The sequence below is a fragment of the Arachis hypogaea genome, chromosome 14 (assembly GCF_003086295.3).
Source record: "Arachis hypogaea cultivar Tifrunner chromosome 14, arahy.Tifrunner.gnm2.J5K5, whole genome shotgun sequence".
Taxonomy (NCBI): domain Eukaryota; kingdom Viridiplantae; phylum Streptophyta; class Magnoliopsida; order Fabales; family Fabaceae; genus Arachis; species Arachis hypogaea.
The window spans coordinates 11,351,685-11,369,012 of NC_092049.1; the positions used below are offsets into that span (position 1 = coordinate 11,351,685).

A 17,328-nucleotide genomic window follows, 5' to 3' on the forward strand; every position below is an offset into this window, starting at 1 on the left:
TCATTTGACACACTTAAAAATTTCATACAAAAGAATAGACCCCATTGACAGTTCAACTATTAATGTAAAAATTTTTTAGACTTAGAAATTCTGTTAAGTCTATTACTAGTAGGCATTTAATCTGTCAAGCGGATGTGTCTAAAATGTCAATTGACTCTCAATATCAAAAAAAAAATGTCAATAAACAACTAAGTTTTCTCACTTTTAATCATTGCATATCTTCAAGTGAGAAATCTTGGGGGCATCTTGTTAGACAAAATATAATTTTTATAAGAAAATTATAAAAATAAATAATTAGTTGTTTGGTAATATTCCTATATATAATATTTATATCTATTTTAAATTAAATTAGATCATTTGATAGTTGATTATTTATTTAAATTTTGAAATTAACAGCAAGCAAGAAATTCAAATTTCCTGCAAGTGGTATACAAAGAGTAATTGCCCATTGAGATTAGACTAGTCTATAAATAGAGCTTTAGGAACACGTAATCAGTTCAGTTCTTCTTGAAAAACACTTAGAGACCCAAAATGCTCTCAGTCCCTTGGCATCACAGAGTAAAATTGGGAATCTTAAGTAATTCCTCTGAACTCAAACACTTGTACTTTGCTTTCTTTCAGTTTTTATTAATAAAATTTCTTTACTTTTACGTCTTTTTCTCTTTTACGTTCATGTTTCTTCTTTCATCTTCTTTTTAATTTCATGTTTGTTTTAATTTCTGCATTTTACTTTGCCTCCGGCACCTTGTATGTTTTCCTTTTTATCTTTAATTTTACTTTCGAAACTACAATTGAGACTTTGAGACACCTACAAAAAGAGTCGTTTCCGCTCCTTGAATTAAGATTGTGAAACAAAACTCGAAAATTGTTGATTTATTTGTTGTTAACAATGGAACAAAAATTTGAGTAAAACAGGAAAAAAGAGAAATAAGGGTATTTTAGGAATTTTACGTATATAGTATATATATATGTTTTTCAAAGTTCGGCATCATCATCATCATTGATGCCAAAAATCAGTGACAACTAACTTTTTTTTTTTTAAAATTAGAAGTGAGACCCAAATCCGCGATTTTTAGATGAATATGGAGAGATTATGTCATTTGAATTATAACTCGTTTGGCGGTGACAACTAACTTAGTAGCATATAGACTCTCATTACTAATAGGTTTATCTGGAACCAGAGAATATTCATCTTATAAACATTGAAATTGCCAATGGTTATTTGGTTTTAAATTATTAATAATATCTCCCTCTATGGTTATATCAATGTTCATATTATCCTCCTACGCCAAATTGCCGTGTGAAATTGACTATAAATAAAGTCATTAACATCATTAGTTTTTAGGCACATAAATATAAATATGGCCCATATAAAATTTTTAACACTATTTCTGTCAATCACAATTTTCGTTTCAATTACTCTCCCTGCAAATTCTGCATCCTCTGATCTTGACAAGCGTTTTCTTGAATGCTTTTCATTAAAATATCCAAACTCATCAACTGCAGAAGTAGTATTGACCAAGAATAGCACTTCATATGAATCCCTTTTGCAATCTTCCATAAGGAACCTCAGATTCTTGGGAAGTTCAATTCCAAAACCTGACATCATTGTTGCCCCAAAAGAACAGTCCCACATACAAGTAGCAATACTGTGTTCAAGGTTACTTGGCATGCAAGTAAGAGTGAGAAGTGGAGGGCATGACTATGAGGGCCTTTCATACGCATCTGATTCTGATGATGTTCCATTCCTAATCATTGATCTCATCAATCTTAGGTCCATAAATATTGACATGGAAGAAGAGAGTGCTTGGGTTGAGGCAGGTGCTACACTTGGAGAACTCTATTATTCAATTGCAAAGACAAGCAATGTCCATGGATTCCCAGCTGGTAGTTGCCCCACAGTTGGTGTGGGAGGCCACTTGAGTGGCGGTGGCTTCGGAACCATTTTCAGAAAATACGGTCTGGCTGCCGATCAGGTTAGAGTCACACTAAATTATCATAAATCTATAAAATCGGTTTAGGATTTAAGATTTAGGATTTAGGGTAACGAGGTCGAATTCCAAGATTTTTTATCATAAAAATATTAAAAAATGCGAGAAATTATCACTTATTTCCAAAAACTTAAACTGATATAGTCTTTTAAGACATTTGCCTCTACTAAAGTTTGGAGAATATGAACTTTGTATATATTTTTGTCTTCGTTACTAAAATTTTCTGAATCTATCACTTGATCAGGTAATTGATGCGCGGATGGTAGATGCGAATGGGAGGATACTGAACAGAACTTTAATGCGTGATGACCTGTTTTGGGCCATAAGAGGAGGAGGAGGATCAAGTTTTGGAGTGATCACTGCATGGAAAGTGAAGCTTGTTCAAGTTCCAGAAACAGTGACAATTTTCAATGTTCCAAACACACTAGATAAGGATAATGCTGTTGCTACCACCAACCTTTTCCTTAAATGGCAAACCATTGCTGACAAGGTTCCGAAAGAACTTTTCCTGCACTCAGTTATGAGTGTCACAAATTCATCCTATGGTGGAAAAACAGTGCAAATTTCCTTCACAGGGTTGTATCTTGGAACAGCAGAAAATCTTCTACCATTGATGCAGAACAAGTTCTCAGAACTGGATTTGCATTATGTTAACTTCACTGAGATGAGTTGGATCCAATCAGTTCTTTACTTTGCAGGCTATTCAATCAATGATCCCTTGGAAGTGTTGCTTTTGAGAAACCAAACATCCCAAAGCTTCAAAGCAAAATCAGATTATGTAACTGAGGCAATTCCCAAGGAAGGTTTAGAGGGTTTATGGAACATGTTACTTGAAGAGAAGAATCCAATATTGATTCTAACACCTTATGGTGGGAGAATGAGTGAGATTTCAGGAACAGAAACACCATTTCCACATAGAAATGGGAGCATATATGGGATTCAGTACTTGATATATTGGGATTCAAATGAGGAAACAGAAAAACATGTGGATTGGATGAGAAGGGTGTATGAATATATGAGAGCTTATGTTTCAAAGGGTCCTAGAGCTGCATATTTGAATTATAGGGACCTTGACTTAGGAATCAACAGAGACAACACAACATATGAAGAAGCAAAATCTTGGGGCTTGAAATATTTCAAGTTTAATTTTGAAAAGTTGGCAAGAATAAAGGCTCAAGTTGATCCTGCCAACTTCTTCAGGAATCAGCAGTCCATTCCACCTTTTAACTAGTTTACTCTATCATTTACCATAGAAAAATTTTTTTCCACTTACTATTTTATCTTATTTAGTGTTACATTCACCTTAGTATTATTAGCTCTATATGCAAATAGTGAAACTTTTGTTGAAGTTTAATTCTGTCTTCCATTTTATTTTCGGTTGATTGATCTTAATTTTAACTATAGCAATAGGGCAATGGTAGGTAACCACTAATAAAATAAAAACACATTATACTTCTAAAAGGGAGACAAAAAAAACAGTCAAAATTTGTCTTATTTAGCATTCATTAATTGTCGCAACAATTAATAAATGCTAAATAAGGTAAGTTATGGCTGTTTTTGGCTGATTTTCTTTGGTTACCAAATATTTTCGCTTTCAAAATATCCACCTAAATCTTAATATTAGAATAACTATCCGCACACTTAATAAAATGAGTAATGCTAGGGAGACAAAAAAAAAAAACAGTCAGAACTTGTCTTGTTTAGCATTAATTAATTGTCGCAACAATTAATGAATGCTAAATAAGATAAGTTATGGCTATTTTTGGCTGATTTTCTTTGGTTACCAAATATTTCCGAATAAAATAAACATTCATTATTCACATTATTTAGAATTTTTATTGTCTACTTATACTTTTTCATAGCGATATTATCTCATTTTTGTTCTCTTTAGTGAGAAACAATAAAGTATTTATTCAGTAGGAACGTAGAAGGTGCATTGATTTTGGTTCCAAATCCATAATTTCTCCCAAAAAAGAGTGCTTTAATTTGACAATTGTCTACGCCACTCTACCATCCCATCTCCACTTCCTTATTCAACTCTCATATATTGGAAATTTCTCCCATCTTATTCTCTAATTAATATTGGTCTACTTACGTAATTAAACAGCGGAACACAATTATATAATTTTCTTCCACATTAGTTCATTTTCGGAGCGAAAATTTCGCCACCATTTAAAGTCCAGTATTTTTTTTTATGAAACTCCATTTAAGTTGACAATCATCTCTTGTTAATAAATCATAAAGATTCGAGTGGTGAGAATTAGTCAATTAGCCAATTAGGGTTAGTTTGGTTAAACTTTTATATTTTGAACATATTTTATTAAAATTGATTTTTGAAAAATAAATTTTTAAAAGTATTTATATTTGATAAATCAAACTAAAAATGATTTTTAACTAACACATGTAACAATAATTATTTGATAAAATTTTTTTAAAAGTTTAAATAAATCATAACAAATTTAAATATAATCATAAATTTAGATATTTATTAATATATAAGATTATATTAAATATTTTAATTTTAAAAAACTAAATTTGCCAATGAGTTATAACTCAAATGGCATAATCTTCTCATATTTACCTAAAAGGTCACGGATTCGAGTCTTTCTATGTTTGATAAAAAGAAAAAAAAATTAATTTTGAAGAGTACATTTTTAAATATTTTTAAAAATATTTTTATCTTTTAAAAACTACCATCACAAATATTTTTTTTTATTAAATAGAAAACAAATTGTTTGTGTTAAAATACAAAAAGTTCTAGAAAAAAATTTTACCAAATAAAGCTTCAAAATATATCGATCATACAAATTCTTCGACTTCAAGAATATCAATATATACGGACTCTTTAATTTAGTGTAAATTGCATTACATTATTATATAGCTTAGTTCTAAATCATCCAGTCTTTTGTATAAAGCAATGTAACTAATAATAATAATAATAATAATAATAATAATAATAATAATAATAATAATAATAAAACTTATAAATCTCATGAGATTTTCGAAGCTGCTTCTTTGTCAGCATCTAAAAAAATAAATTAAAAGGAACAAAGAAAAGTGAAAATGTATAGGTGGAATCACATGCAAATGTATAATAACAAATTACAACATGTTAAAAAAAATTAATAAATAACATAATATATTGATTAAAAAAATATAAATTTTCAGAATGAAATGGTGGAATGGAACAAAACCACGGCCAAATTAAAGTAAACATGATTAGATGAAGGCACATGGAATTGCACAAGTAGAAGAAGCTTATGCGAGAATAGTCGTTTTCCTTATCCATTGAAAACGAGTAGAGAGTGACTAGCAATTATTTTTGACGTTTTATTAAATCAAAATGTCAAAAGAAAATAAATATAGTATACATTTGCACAAGGAAAATTCGTTACCCGACTAAATTTAAAATATCTCTATATAATTTAATTATAATTTTTTGTGAAGGTAATTAAAAGTTTCAAATTTTATAAATTAAAATATTTACATGATTAATTATATTAACAATTAATAAAATTTCATATTAACAATTAATTAATATTAGTATATATTTATTTTTTAGAATCCATCTCTTGCTCTACATATTTTCTAAAATCATAGTTCAAATAAAAATCGAATTTTTCATTTTCTTCTCTCCTAATGAAATATTAGACCAGTCTTCACTTTCAAATTAATTTTAATAAAGAAAAAAGTTTAAAAATTAAGAAAAATAAATCTCAATTGTTTAGATTTTTTAGTCGGTAGTCAGGGTTTAAGGAGAACAATTATATATTACTTTATTTGTAGTGTATAAGTATCATTTTTATCAAGAGAACAATTATAAGAATAATATCTGTCTCCTATGTGTGTTTTTTTTTTTAATTTAAACTCAAAAGAAAACTACTAAAATGCTAATAACATTTTTAATGTAAAAAAATATAACTAATATTAATTTAAATATAAATAAAAAAATAATTATAACCTTAAATTACTCAACTCAAAACTAATATAAAAAAAAGTCAAACTTATTCACCACATTATCAAATCACTATATATAGAAATTTTGAGATAGCATTGTGTCTAAAAAGTATACACAGTTTGTACACGTCTCTTTATAAAAGTATACATTAGTATCTTTTATCAGTTCATGATATATTCCTTTCTCACCATTCAATCACATGCTTATGGGTTATACGTAGTTGCCCCTAATGCTTATGAGTTCTAACGCTGACATAATTAAAATGATGGTGACGGTATTAATTATAATTATTAACATGTTTAAAAATATATAATTTATCATTGGCCGATAATCAATCTTTTCGGATTCAAATGTTGTTGTCAACTGGATACTTTTCAATTTTTTATTTTCATATTTTAAAGATTAATTATATATTTGTCTAGTAATGGAACCCTTAATTAGTTTATGTGTTATACAATAAAATAGATTTTAGGGTCAAATTAAATAAATAAAATTATCAGTATTATTTTTTTAACATAATTTTTTTGGATTGTTCGTACCTTTTGTAGAAGTGACAAGTTAATGAGATTTAGAGATTCTAATCAGACAAATATTAGAATTATAGGCCAGGAAGATAAACTGCAAAACATTACGATACTTATATTTTAGATGATAAAGTGAAGTGTATTATCTGCTGATTTTTTTTTTATTACATCTTTTTAATGTGATCGTAAAAAGATGTAATTATTAATATTATCTTTTTTTTATTAATTTAAATTTTTGGGATAAATAATTTCATAAAAATTAAATATTTATTGTCTTTCATATATGCTTTTAATATCATAATTTAACGGTTTCATGTTTAATAATTTTATTAGTTTTAATAACTTAGTCGTACGTAATTTTTTTATTTATTCGTATTCTCAATACGCTATTCTTAGCTTGTCCATAACAGGAATATTGTTAATCATGCATGCTTGATAAAAAAGAAACATATTACACACTCCGGCCGGGCTTCAATTCATTTAATTTTTGTATCATTGCATGCATTGACGATATATATATATATAATTGTATTATATATATAGTTTCTGTTTAATTTTTTGAGTTTAAATTAAATAATGATACGGTTAGGTACTTAGTTTGAAAGTTATCAAGCAAAAACTAAATTATCTTGTGATAAGTTACAGTCACTTTAAGATTGTGACTAGCTAATAAAAAATCACAGCACCGTATGTAGCACACAGAAAACATGAACTAGCGTTAAAATGCAAGAAATATAAATCATATTAAAAGCTAAGGTCCTACTTGATCTATATATTGCTAAATTAGTTTAATAATCAACTTTCTAATATGCTATATTTCATAATTAGTAGTCTACGATCAAAACAGTATTACAAATAAATAAATATGTCAAGATCTGTTTGTTACAAGAATAACAGAAAGTATGTAATATATAATTATGAATAATAGTACACGTCTAAATTTTTTTGTTATCTAAGTCTAACTAAATTAGTCTAATATAATAAAAATTAATTATGACTAATATTATTTTAAGTTTTATTGTTTAATTTGATTGGACTTAATTCATAAAAAAATTTCGATGTATAGTATTACTCTGTAATTATATATAGATAAATCTTCCAGTTAAAAATTTGTTTAAGCCTTAAATATATTAAGAATACTTCAAAATAAAAAATTATTCTTTAAAGAAAAAGTATATTATTTTCTTTTTTTTTAAATAACAATCAATTTGTTATTAAAATTAAAAATCAATATATTTAAATGTCATTATGTTAAAATTCGTAAATGTTTTAAGAGTTTTGCAAACAAGTTGCCTTAGAGCACTTAATTTTGAATCTTTTATTTAAAATATAGGATTTGAAACTTTAAAAGATAATAAATGTATATAAATTATTTTTAATAACTATATATATTGACCAATTTCATGTGCACACATAAAATTATTTGTTCAAAAGATATTTTTGGCTAAATTAACACATTTTCCCAACTTAAAGAATTCAATATTCAACTTATTCATAAAAATCCTGCTCATTATTAATACTAAGTACCTGATGAGCACAAATTGACTTTTATTTTTTTTAAGTAAAATTATTAATTAGAAATAGTCAATAATTTAATAATTAATAATATTTTTAATAATATAAAATTTTATCTAATAATATAAAATTATTCATTTTTTTATTAATTATATATTGATGAAAATTTAATAAAATTGCTGGTCGTATACTTTTCTTAACATGAAAACGATTGTAAGTAAGAAAACGCTATGATTGGTTAAATTAAAAGAAAAAGGTTGATTTTTCCAAACACCATCCATGCTATGCGACAATTCTCCCACTACTACTAGTCAACAATGGCAAAGAAGCTTCCCCTTTCCAAACACAACTTCCACCCCCCCCCCCCCCCCCCTCTTCTCTCTTTCTCTCTCTCTATATATCTATATAAAACTAACTCACTCCCAACTTTCATCTCTGCACAAATTCGTACCTAAACATAACCTCCACCAATGGCAGAGAAATCATCTTCACCTTTTCTCTCTTTTTTTGTTGCAACTTGTCTTCTACTTCTAAATCTTTCTCTTTCTGTTTCTGCGGCAGCACCATCTCCTTCATCTTCATCATCTTCACTCTATCCCACTTTTCTTCACTGTCTCACACAGCAAACAAACTCCTCATCAACTCAACTCTCCAACATAGTCTTCGACAGATCCAACGCTTCCTTCTCCACGGTTCTCCAAAACTACATCCGCAACGCCCGTTTGAACACGTCATCAACGCCTAAGCCATTGATCATCGTCACTCCCCTTCAAGAATCCCACGTTCAAGCCGCAGTTATCTGCGCCAAGAGCATTCCTATCCAAATCAAGATCAGAAGCGGCGGCCATGACTACGAAGGAATCTCGTATATCTCTGATGAGCCATTCATCATCCTCGACATGTTCAATCTCAGAACCATCACCGTCGATATATCTTCAGAAACTGCCGTCGTTCAAGCCGGTGCCACGCTCGGCGAGCTTTACTATAACATATGGAAGAACAGCAAGATCCATGGCTTCCCTGCCGGAGTGTGCCCCACCGTTGGTGTCGGTGGACACCTCAGCGGCGGAGGGTACGGCGCCATGCTCAGGAAATACGGTTTATCTGTCGATAACGTAATCGACGCACAAATTGTTGATGTTAAGGGAAGAATACTCGATAGAAAATCCATGGGGGAGGATCTATTTTGGGCGATTAGAGGTGGCGGAGGAGCCAGCTTCGGCGTCGTTTTGTCGTACACTATAAAGTTAGTTACGGTTCCGGAGGTTGTAACCGTTTTTCAGGTTGAAAGATATTACGAAGAGAATTCAACTGATTTAGTTCTTCAGTGGCAACAAGTTGCTCCAAGCACCGATGAGAGACTTTTCATGAGGCTGCTTCTGCAGCCTGTAACCTCCAAGATCGTTAAGAAAACGAAATCCGTTAGAGCAACCGTTATAGCGCTTTTTCTTGGCGGTGCCGACGAGGTAGTTTCGATTCTGAGCAAGGAATTCCCTGTTCTTCGACTCAAGAAAGAGAACTGCACAGAAATGAGTTGGATTGAATCTGTGATTTGGTACAACGACGACGCCGATTACAACAACGGCGCTAAGCCGGAGATTCTTCTCCAAAGAAATCTCAATTCTGCGAGTTTCCTCAAGAGGAAATCTGATTACGTTCAGACTCCGATTTCCAGAGACGGATTGGAATGGATCTTTAAAAGAATGGTGGAGTTGGGAAAAGTTGGGTTCGTGTTCAATCCTTACGGAGGGAAGATGGCTGAGACCCCGGCGGACGCGACGCCGTTCCCTCACCGTGCCGGAAACTTGTTCAAGATTCAATATTCTGTGAATTGGGATGATCCGTCAGCCGGTGCGGCAGTGAATTTCACGAATCAGGCTAAGAGGCTTTACAGTTACATGACGCCATTTGTGTCAAAGAATCCAAGAAGTGCGTACTTGAATTACAGAGACCTTGACATTGGCATCAATTCATTTGATGCGCATAGCTTTCAAGAAGGGGAGGTTTATGGGTCCAAGTACTTCAATGGCAACTTTGATAGGCTCGTCAAGATTAAGACTGCTGTTGATCCTGACAACTTCTTCAGGAATGAACAGAGTATTCCAATTCTTCCAAGCAACACCAACGCTTAATCAGTTAGAGACTCTTCATCATGTTATATTGTTGGACCATTGAATTATTTATAATTAGCTCGTGAATATTTATAATAACTTGTTGTTTATGTATGCTTGGCCTATATATATGTCGTTGTTTTTGTAATTTATTCTTTTTTGGGTAGGACGACAGTAAAGAAAGAAAAGACAGACACACAAAGGCCTTTATTTAATTTGTAATTCATTTGATCATCGTAGTTGATGACTTGAAGAAATATTTGAGTAAATAGATATTTGTACACATAAATTGGTCTCTCATTTTTAGTGATACCCTAAAGTAAATTGATAGAAGAGTTTTATTATTATGGAAAAGTATAGAGTACCAATATACTATCTACCAAGTTATTGTTAATAATAATTAATTATTATATTTTAATTATAATTAGTATTAATATATCTAAGAGACACATTCACAAAGATATTTTGATTAGACATAAACATAAAAAAAGACATTTTCACTATACATATCTATAAAAATACTTTTATTAAACACAGCCATAAACAATAGTTGGCAGAAGTTGGTAGAATCTTTATTGGTTACGTAACGAAATTATATTATTATTGGTTCGTTTTAGTGTCTAATAGGAATCATATTTATATGAGAAAGGATACTTACATAACTTTTTAAACATTTTTTGTACATTATAAAAAATATCACAGTTTTTTATTGATCATATGGGCAATTGGGCATGTGGTGAATGTGGCAGAGAAATCTGTTAAGTTAGCATTACTTTAATGGAAATTTGATGTGGATATTTGAGGGGTAGTGGGTATTGGCTGAAATATGTGTGATATAGTTTTGTAATTGGTGTGGAAGCGTGACAGCCGCGGAGCTCTCAGCTTTCCAAATGCTAACTAAATCTTGTGACCCTTATTTTTTCTCTTGTCGGTTGGTGTCTGACCTACGTTCCTCTCATTTATTTTTGGTTATACTAATTGGTCACTGACGTAAAAAGTGCTAATTAAAATTTTAAGTTGATATAAAATTACAGAAAAGTTCCACATACAAGCTCTAATGATTTGTATGTTTTATAAGTTCATTAACAAATAAAATCCCAAAATGCGTTTCAGGGGTTACGTTGTATACACGCGCTATATAGAGATCCCGCATATATCTAACTACTAAATTTAAAAGATTTGTTTCCTTCTTCGTTTTCGTTATTTGCAGATTTGTTTGTTCTTTTTCTCGCGAAACTTTCCCTGGTTTCTTCGATCGTTCTTTTCCCCTCCTTTCTCACTCGTTTCTTCTTCGTCATTTACGTTAGTTCCTCTCTCTGTAACTCCAGCTTCGTTTTCTATTTGATTTTTTGTTTTCTGAAATCAAAGTTTGAACTCGTTTTGAAGATAATGGATGATTCAACCTCAGATTGTCAGCTGAATCCAGGCGAAGTGGATTATGAATTTGAATCTAACGAAGTTCCTGAGGTTTGATTTACATAGGATTACTATGAATTTTGTTGCAGTAATTTGTATAGCATTGTGTAGGTGAATAATTCGTGAACATTGATTGTCAAAATAACGCATGAAGATAAATCTGTGAATTGAATGTAATGTATTAGTTTTGATTAATTATCTGGAATTTATAGCAGACGCTTGGGTGTATATCAGAACTTTTTTGGGTGTATTTTTGCGGAAAGTGTGGGTGTATTTACAGTTTACTGCTTTTTCTGTTATTTTAACTGAGTTGTTGTTGTTCGGGTGTATTATATCAGACATGATTGGGTGTGTTTTTAGTTTTTGACATGGTGTATTCTGCAGCCTGTGTATTTACAGTTTATGGTTTTTTTTTTTTGTCATTATAGTTGAGTTGTTGCGGTTCGGGTGTATTATATCAGACATGATTGGGTGTATTTTTAGTTTTTGACATAGTGTATTCTGCAGCCTCTCTCTGTTGTTGATGACCAGTTTGTTCCGAAGGTTGGAATGACCTTTACCACCCTTGAAGATGCTGGAAAATTTTACAGGAATTACGCCAAGGCTGCAGGTTTTTCTACAAGAGTTCAGAGCACAAATAGGAAGGAAAACGAGATTAAGAATCAATTGATTACATGTAGCAGAGAGGAAAAATAGAAATCTAAAATATCTCCAACCAAGAAGACCAATCCGACAGCCGGTTTAAACTGTCCTGCAAGAATTTATATACACACATTGAAAGATGTCGGTGCTTGGATCATTTCAAAGGTTGTGCTAGATCATTCACACCTCTGCTGTCCAAGTAAAGCAGAGATGCTCAAACAGCACAGGGAACTAAGCATGTCCATTCGTCGTACAATAGAGAATAACGAGGAGGCCGGTATCAGACCAAGCAAAACCTATCAATCATTTGTTGCGGCTGCCGGGGGTCACCGCAAGTTAAATTTTATCGAAAAGGATGTGAGGAATTACATTACCAGGGAAGTGCGGAATGTTTCCGAACAAGAAGATGCAAAGGAATTCGGGAAATATTTGTTAAGAATGAAAAAGAAGAATCAGAATTTCTTTTTTGAGCTTGAAATCGAGGAGGATCAATCGATTAAGCTGGCTTTTTGGGCCGATGCAAGAAGTAGAGCTGCCTTTGAGTATTTCAGAGATGTTATTTCATTTGACACCACCTACAATACAAACAGGTAACAAACTGCCCCTGTTTATGATGCTAAATTAATGTATTTTTATGAATCCGCAGCAGAGGTGTATATTGGCTGTTTTTTTGGGTGTATACGAAGCATTTGTTGGGTGTACCTAATGATTTTGCATTCTGCACTATGGTAATTTGTTTCAGGTATAATTTGGTTTGTGGTTCTTTTGTCGGGGTGAATCACCACGGTCAGTCAACACTTCTCGGATGCTCTTTGATGAAAAACAAAGAAATTGAATCATTCAAATGGTTATTTCAATGTTGGCTTCGTTGCATGGGAGGAAACGCTCTGAAAGGGTTTCTCACCGATCAATGCGCATCAATGAAAAGGGCTTTAAAGGCCTGTATGCCAACAACAATTCACCGTTGGTGTATTTGGCACATCATGAAGAAGATACCAAGCAAATTAAACGGGTACAAGGGACATGCAGATATTGAACAAGAAATGAGCCAAGTTGTTTGGAACTCTCATAGCAAAGACTCATTCGATAGGAATTAGAATGATTTTCTGCTGAATTTTGGTCTTATGGACAACAAGTGGCTTTCAGGTAATGTTTGTTAAAAATCTGCAGCAGAGGTGTAAATTGCATGTTTTTTCGAGTGTATTTATAGTCTGTGTTTATTCTGCAGATCTGTATGAAGACTGTCATATATGGGTTCCTATCTATCTGGATCACCACTTCTGGGCAGGGATGAGAAGCACACAAAGGAGCGAGAGCATGCATTCATTTTTTAACAAGTTTATCACCCGGAACAGCTCGCTTATTCAGTTCATCAAACAATACGATAATTGCCTCGGAAGCAGGGAGCAAGCAGAGAGAGAATCAGATGCTGCAGATTTTCATACGGTCATACCGTGTGCAACCAAATCCTCCATTGAAGCTCAGTTTCAAGATGTGTATACTCATCAAAAGTTTAAGGAAGTCCAAGCGCAATTTAGAGGAAAGGCGAATTGCATCACCAGATTAACGAATTCCGCTCTAGGCTATTCAGTATACGAAGTCGGAGAACAAGTTTCCAACTCAATATTCAACAAGTTTGTGGTTACTTATGACTCAGTAGCAACCGAGGTAAAATGCCAATGCTTATTATTCGAGTCAAGAGGGATACTATGCCGTCACGTACTAAGCGTGTTAAGTTTTGAACGAGTAAGCCAAGTGTCACCTAGATATATACTGGAACTATGGAGCAAGAAGGTAAAGAGGCGACACACACACATCAAGAGCAGCCACGACAAGCCACTGTTGGAGCCAAGAAGCAAGAGGTTTGACCAATTGGTTTTTCGTTCGCAAAATATTTGCGAATTTGCATCCGAATCGGAGGAGCTGACTGCAATTCTGCACCGTGCGTACGATAACGTCATGGCTGAGATGGAATCATTAAAAGCCAAAAGGAAGGGGACATGTTCTTTATCCCACGAAGATGCCAACTTGGAATCCGTTAACGAGCTTCAAAGCCCGCCAAGGATTCGAACAAGAGGACGTCCAAAAAATAGGCTAGGTTCAAAGTTGGACAAACAGATTGCAAATGCCACAAAGAAGAAGAAAACGAAAGTTTTAAGCGAGGTAAAAGTAATGTTCTTTAAATTTGTGGTGATTAGGTTTATTTTTCTCGTTAATAGTTTAGCTAATATGTGAGTTTGTTATATTCAGATAAACTTGTTTGATGCTGCATCAGTGGTGCATTCAAATTTCAGCCAATATCAAGGACATGCTATGAATTATCAGTTCAGGGTACCAGCAGCAGGGGATAACTCTTTGGGTGTATAGTTACAGAATATGGGTGTAAAAGCACTGTTCTTTTGGGTGTATTTTTGTAAATTTTCTTGTGATTCACATTTTACATATAGATACATATATTTAGGGTTTAGGTTTTTAGGGTTTACAGGTTAGGAGTAAGGGTTTAGGTTTTAAGTGTTTAGGGTTCAGGGTTTTAGGCTCAAAGCATCAGGGGGGGTAGATCTCAGGGTGTATATTCAACTTTCTTCGGGTGTAAAAAATTGCAGGTTATGGGTGTATATTTGATTTGATGTTTTTCTTCATATTATAGTACCTGTAATTCATACATTTTGAATACAGCACAGACAGTTTAACAACACAGACAGTTTGGGTGTATATTTAAGCAATCTTGGGTGTATATTAAACTTCCGTTCGGTGTAAAAGTTTATAATTTGTGTTTAGATCTGCCTTGATATTTTCCTTCATATTTTACCACCTGTAATACAGAGCTTTTGAATACAGCACAGACAGTTTAACTATGGAAAAAAATTTTATTGAATAGAAGTTGTTTATAAATGGCAAATTTTTACAGCATTTGTTCAATTTACAAACTAGCTAGCAGTTAGATTACTCAGTTTCTATATCAGTAGAATTTATCTGACAAAATGGACTCAATAATACTGAGGATGGCTTGGACAGTCTTATTGCATTACTCGCTCTAATTGCTTGATCTCTCTCTTTATTCATTTCACTGAATAGTATCCGCGAAGCATATTCTACTCTATAGTGGTCCACCTCGTCCTACAATTAAAAAGTATATTCTGTTTAAGCAACAATATTAATTCAGTAAAGTAATACAGAGTTATATAGTTTTAAAGACAGTTACCTGTGGCCAATTATCCCATTCATACTTCGCCCTTTTAATGTTTTCGGGCGCAATTAACTCAAGCCACTTCATAACGTAAATAGCACAGTCATAGCTGAAAATGAAGAAAATAAATTACAAATCTCATTTAGGAAAGTTTAATGTTCAGAGTCATAAATTTATACCTTGATTTTTGGCCTGAGATATTAACGTATGTTACTTTAATTTTCAACTCATTCTCCTTTTTCTTTAGAGGTGCCCCGCCGGCATATGCTCTAATTCTTGAAATTACATATCCCTTAAAAACATACTAAAGATATAAAATACACCCAAATGAATGCACAAGATATAACCAACTGAATGGACAATATACACCCAACACAACAAACGAAATACACCCAACATAATAAACAACATACACCCAACTTCATAAACAAAATACACCCAAATGGTTTCACAAAATACACCCAACTCGATAAAGAAAATACACCCAAGTATGGTACTTACTTTTTCTCCTTTTTACTAGGTTATTTTCTTGGTGAATCCTCTGAGTCTTCTTGAGTCTCAGACTCAGAGGTAGAACTGTCACTATCAGTTGTTTCTTTCTCCGAAGACGATGTTGAACTTGCCTTCCTTTTTTTTTGTTTTTTTTATTTCTTATTTTTTTTCTTTTTTCTCTATTTTTTTCATTTTCTCTCTTGTTTGCACCATCTTTACAATCCCCTGAAACATTAGATATTTTAGTTAGCAGCATTCAGGTAAATAAAATACACCCAACATATTATGTTCACTTACCATATTTTCCTCTCTTTCCGCCGTCATTCTTTCATCCAACTGCTCCTTACTCCAGTTGGCAATCCAGGGTTTTGGCGGTCTTTCAGCCCTCTTCTTGCCTTTATTTTTAGAAAGATGAAAGTAAATTATCATCAGGGCAAAGAGGCAGCCATCAATTGCCTTTTTCTTTTTCTCCTTGTAGTCGGTTATGTCCTTGACGATAAAACTCAAAACATGCCCTCCCCAGTTTCGCTCTGTTATGGTGTCCATCTCAAAAATTGGGGCCAGGTGCACATGCGAGATTTTGTTTATTGTCGTTGGTAAAAGGAACGCCATCTGTATATAGAGAATGAAAATCCTCTTGAACATTAGGCGATCCTCTTCGTTACCAACGCCAATATCCATCATCTCATCTATAAGACTTTTGAGGGTCTTACCCTGGAATCTTCTAAAAATTTCTTTGTCATCCTCAAAACGTTTCTTATAATCGACTTTCTGAGGAAATAGATCTCCTACAAAAAGGAAAACAACATAGTATGAAAACCAGTTCAAATACACCCAAGCATCAACTAAAATACACCCAAGCATCAGTTAATATACAGTTATAATTTTTAGCGAGTTACCTGTTGCGTTGATGCCAAGCGCATCACCTTTTTTTTTGTGTTATTTTAAAAGAACCGTATCTGGTTTTCAGTATGTTCTCCCCTAATTTGAAGTTGTTAGCCAGCTCCCTTAACACTTGATGATGCACCCTTAGTGGTGGGATGTGCATCAAACCACCGAATCCCAAATCCCTCACAATCGTTTTCTTCTCCTCACTCATGTTTCTGAATTTATCACTTAACAAATGTGTTGCACACTTAAGGTCTTTGGTTTGCTGTAAACTAAAATAAAATTATAGTCAGATATGTTTCTATTATATAAAACTGATTTCATCTAAGACATATATTTGTTCTTACATTTTTTTCAGCTTGATTTCTCGCTGCCATTTTTTCTGAAATGAAAAATACACACATAGATATCAGTAAGATACACCCATATATATGAGTCAGATACACCCATAGATATCAGTAAGATACACCCATAGATATGATTCAGATACACCCATATATATCAGTCAGATATCACTCAAACATGCATCAATATACAAGGTCAAGCAATATACACCCATGGACAAGCAAATATAAGAACAGTTGCAACTGCTGACTATTACAGT

The 17,328-nt window shown here is 32.6% G+C and overlaps 2 protein-coding genes across 2 annotated transcripts; both read left to right on the top strand.

Moving 5' to 3' along the window:
• Positions 1-1,524: 1,524 nt before the first annotated feature.
• LOC112740267 (berberine bridge enzyme-like 23) lies at positions 1,525-3,287 on the top strand. Its single transcript, XM_025789040.2, has 2 exons — positions 1,525-1,976; positions 2,236-3,287. The coding sequence occupies exons 1-2, from the start codon at positions 1,671-1,673 to the stop codon at positions 3,220-3,222; spliced, it is 1,293 nt and encodes a 430-aa protein (XP_025644825.2). The 5' UTR covers positions 1,525-1,670; the 3' UTR covers positions 3,223-3,287.
• A 4,982-nt stretch (positions 3,288-8,269) lies between these two features.
• On the top strand, positions 8,270-10,388 carry LOC112741492 (berberine bridge enzyme-like 21). The gene has a single exon (XM_025790505.3). The coding sequence runs from the start codon at positions 8,459-8,461 to the stop codon at positions 10,118-10,120; it is 1,662 nt and encodes a 553-aa protein (XP_025646290.1). The 5' UTR covers positions 8,270-8,458; the 3' UTR covers positions 10,121-10,388.
• The last annotated feature ends 6,940 nt before the right edge of the window (positions 10,389-17,328 follow it).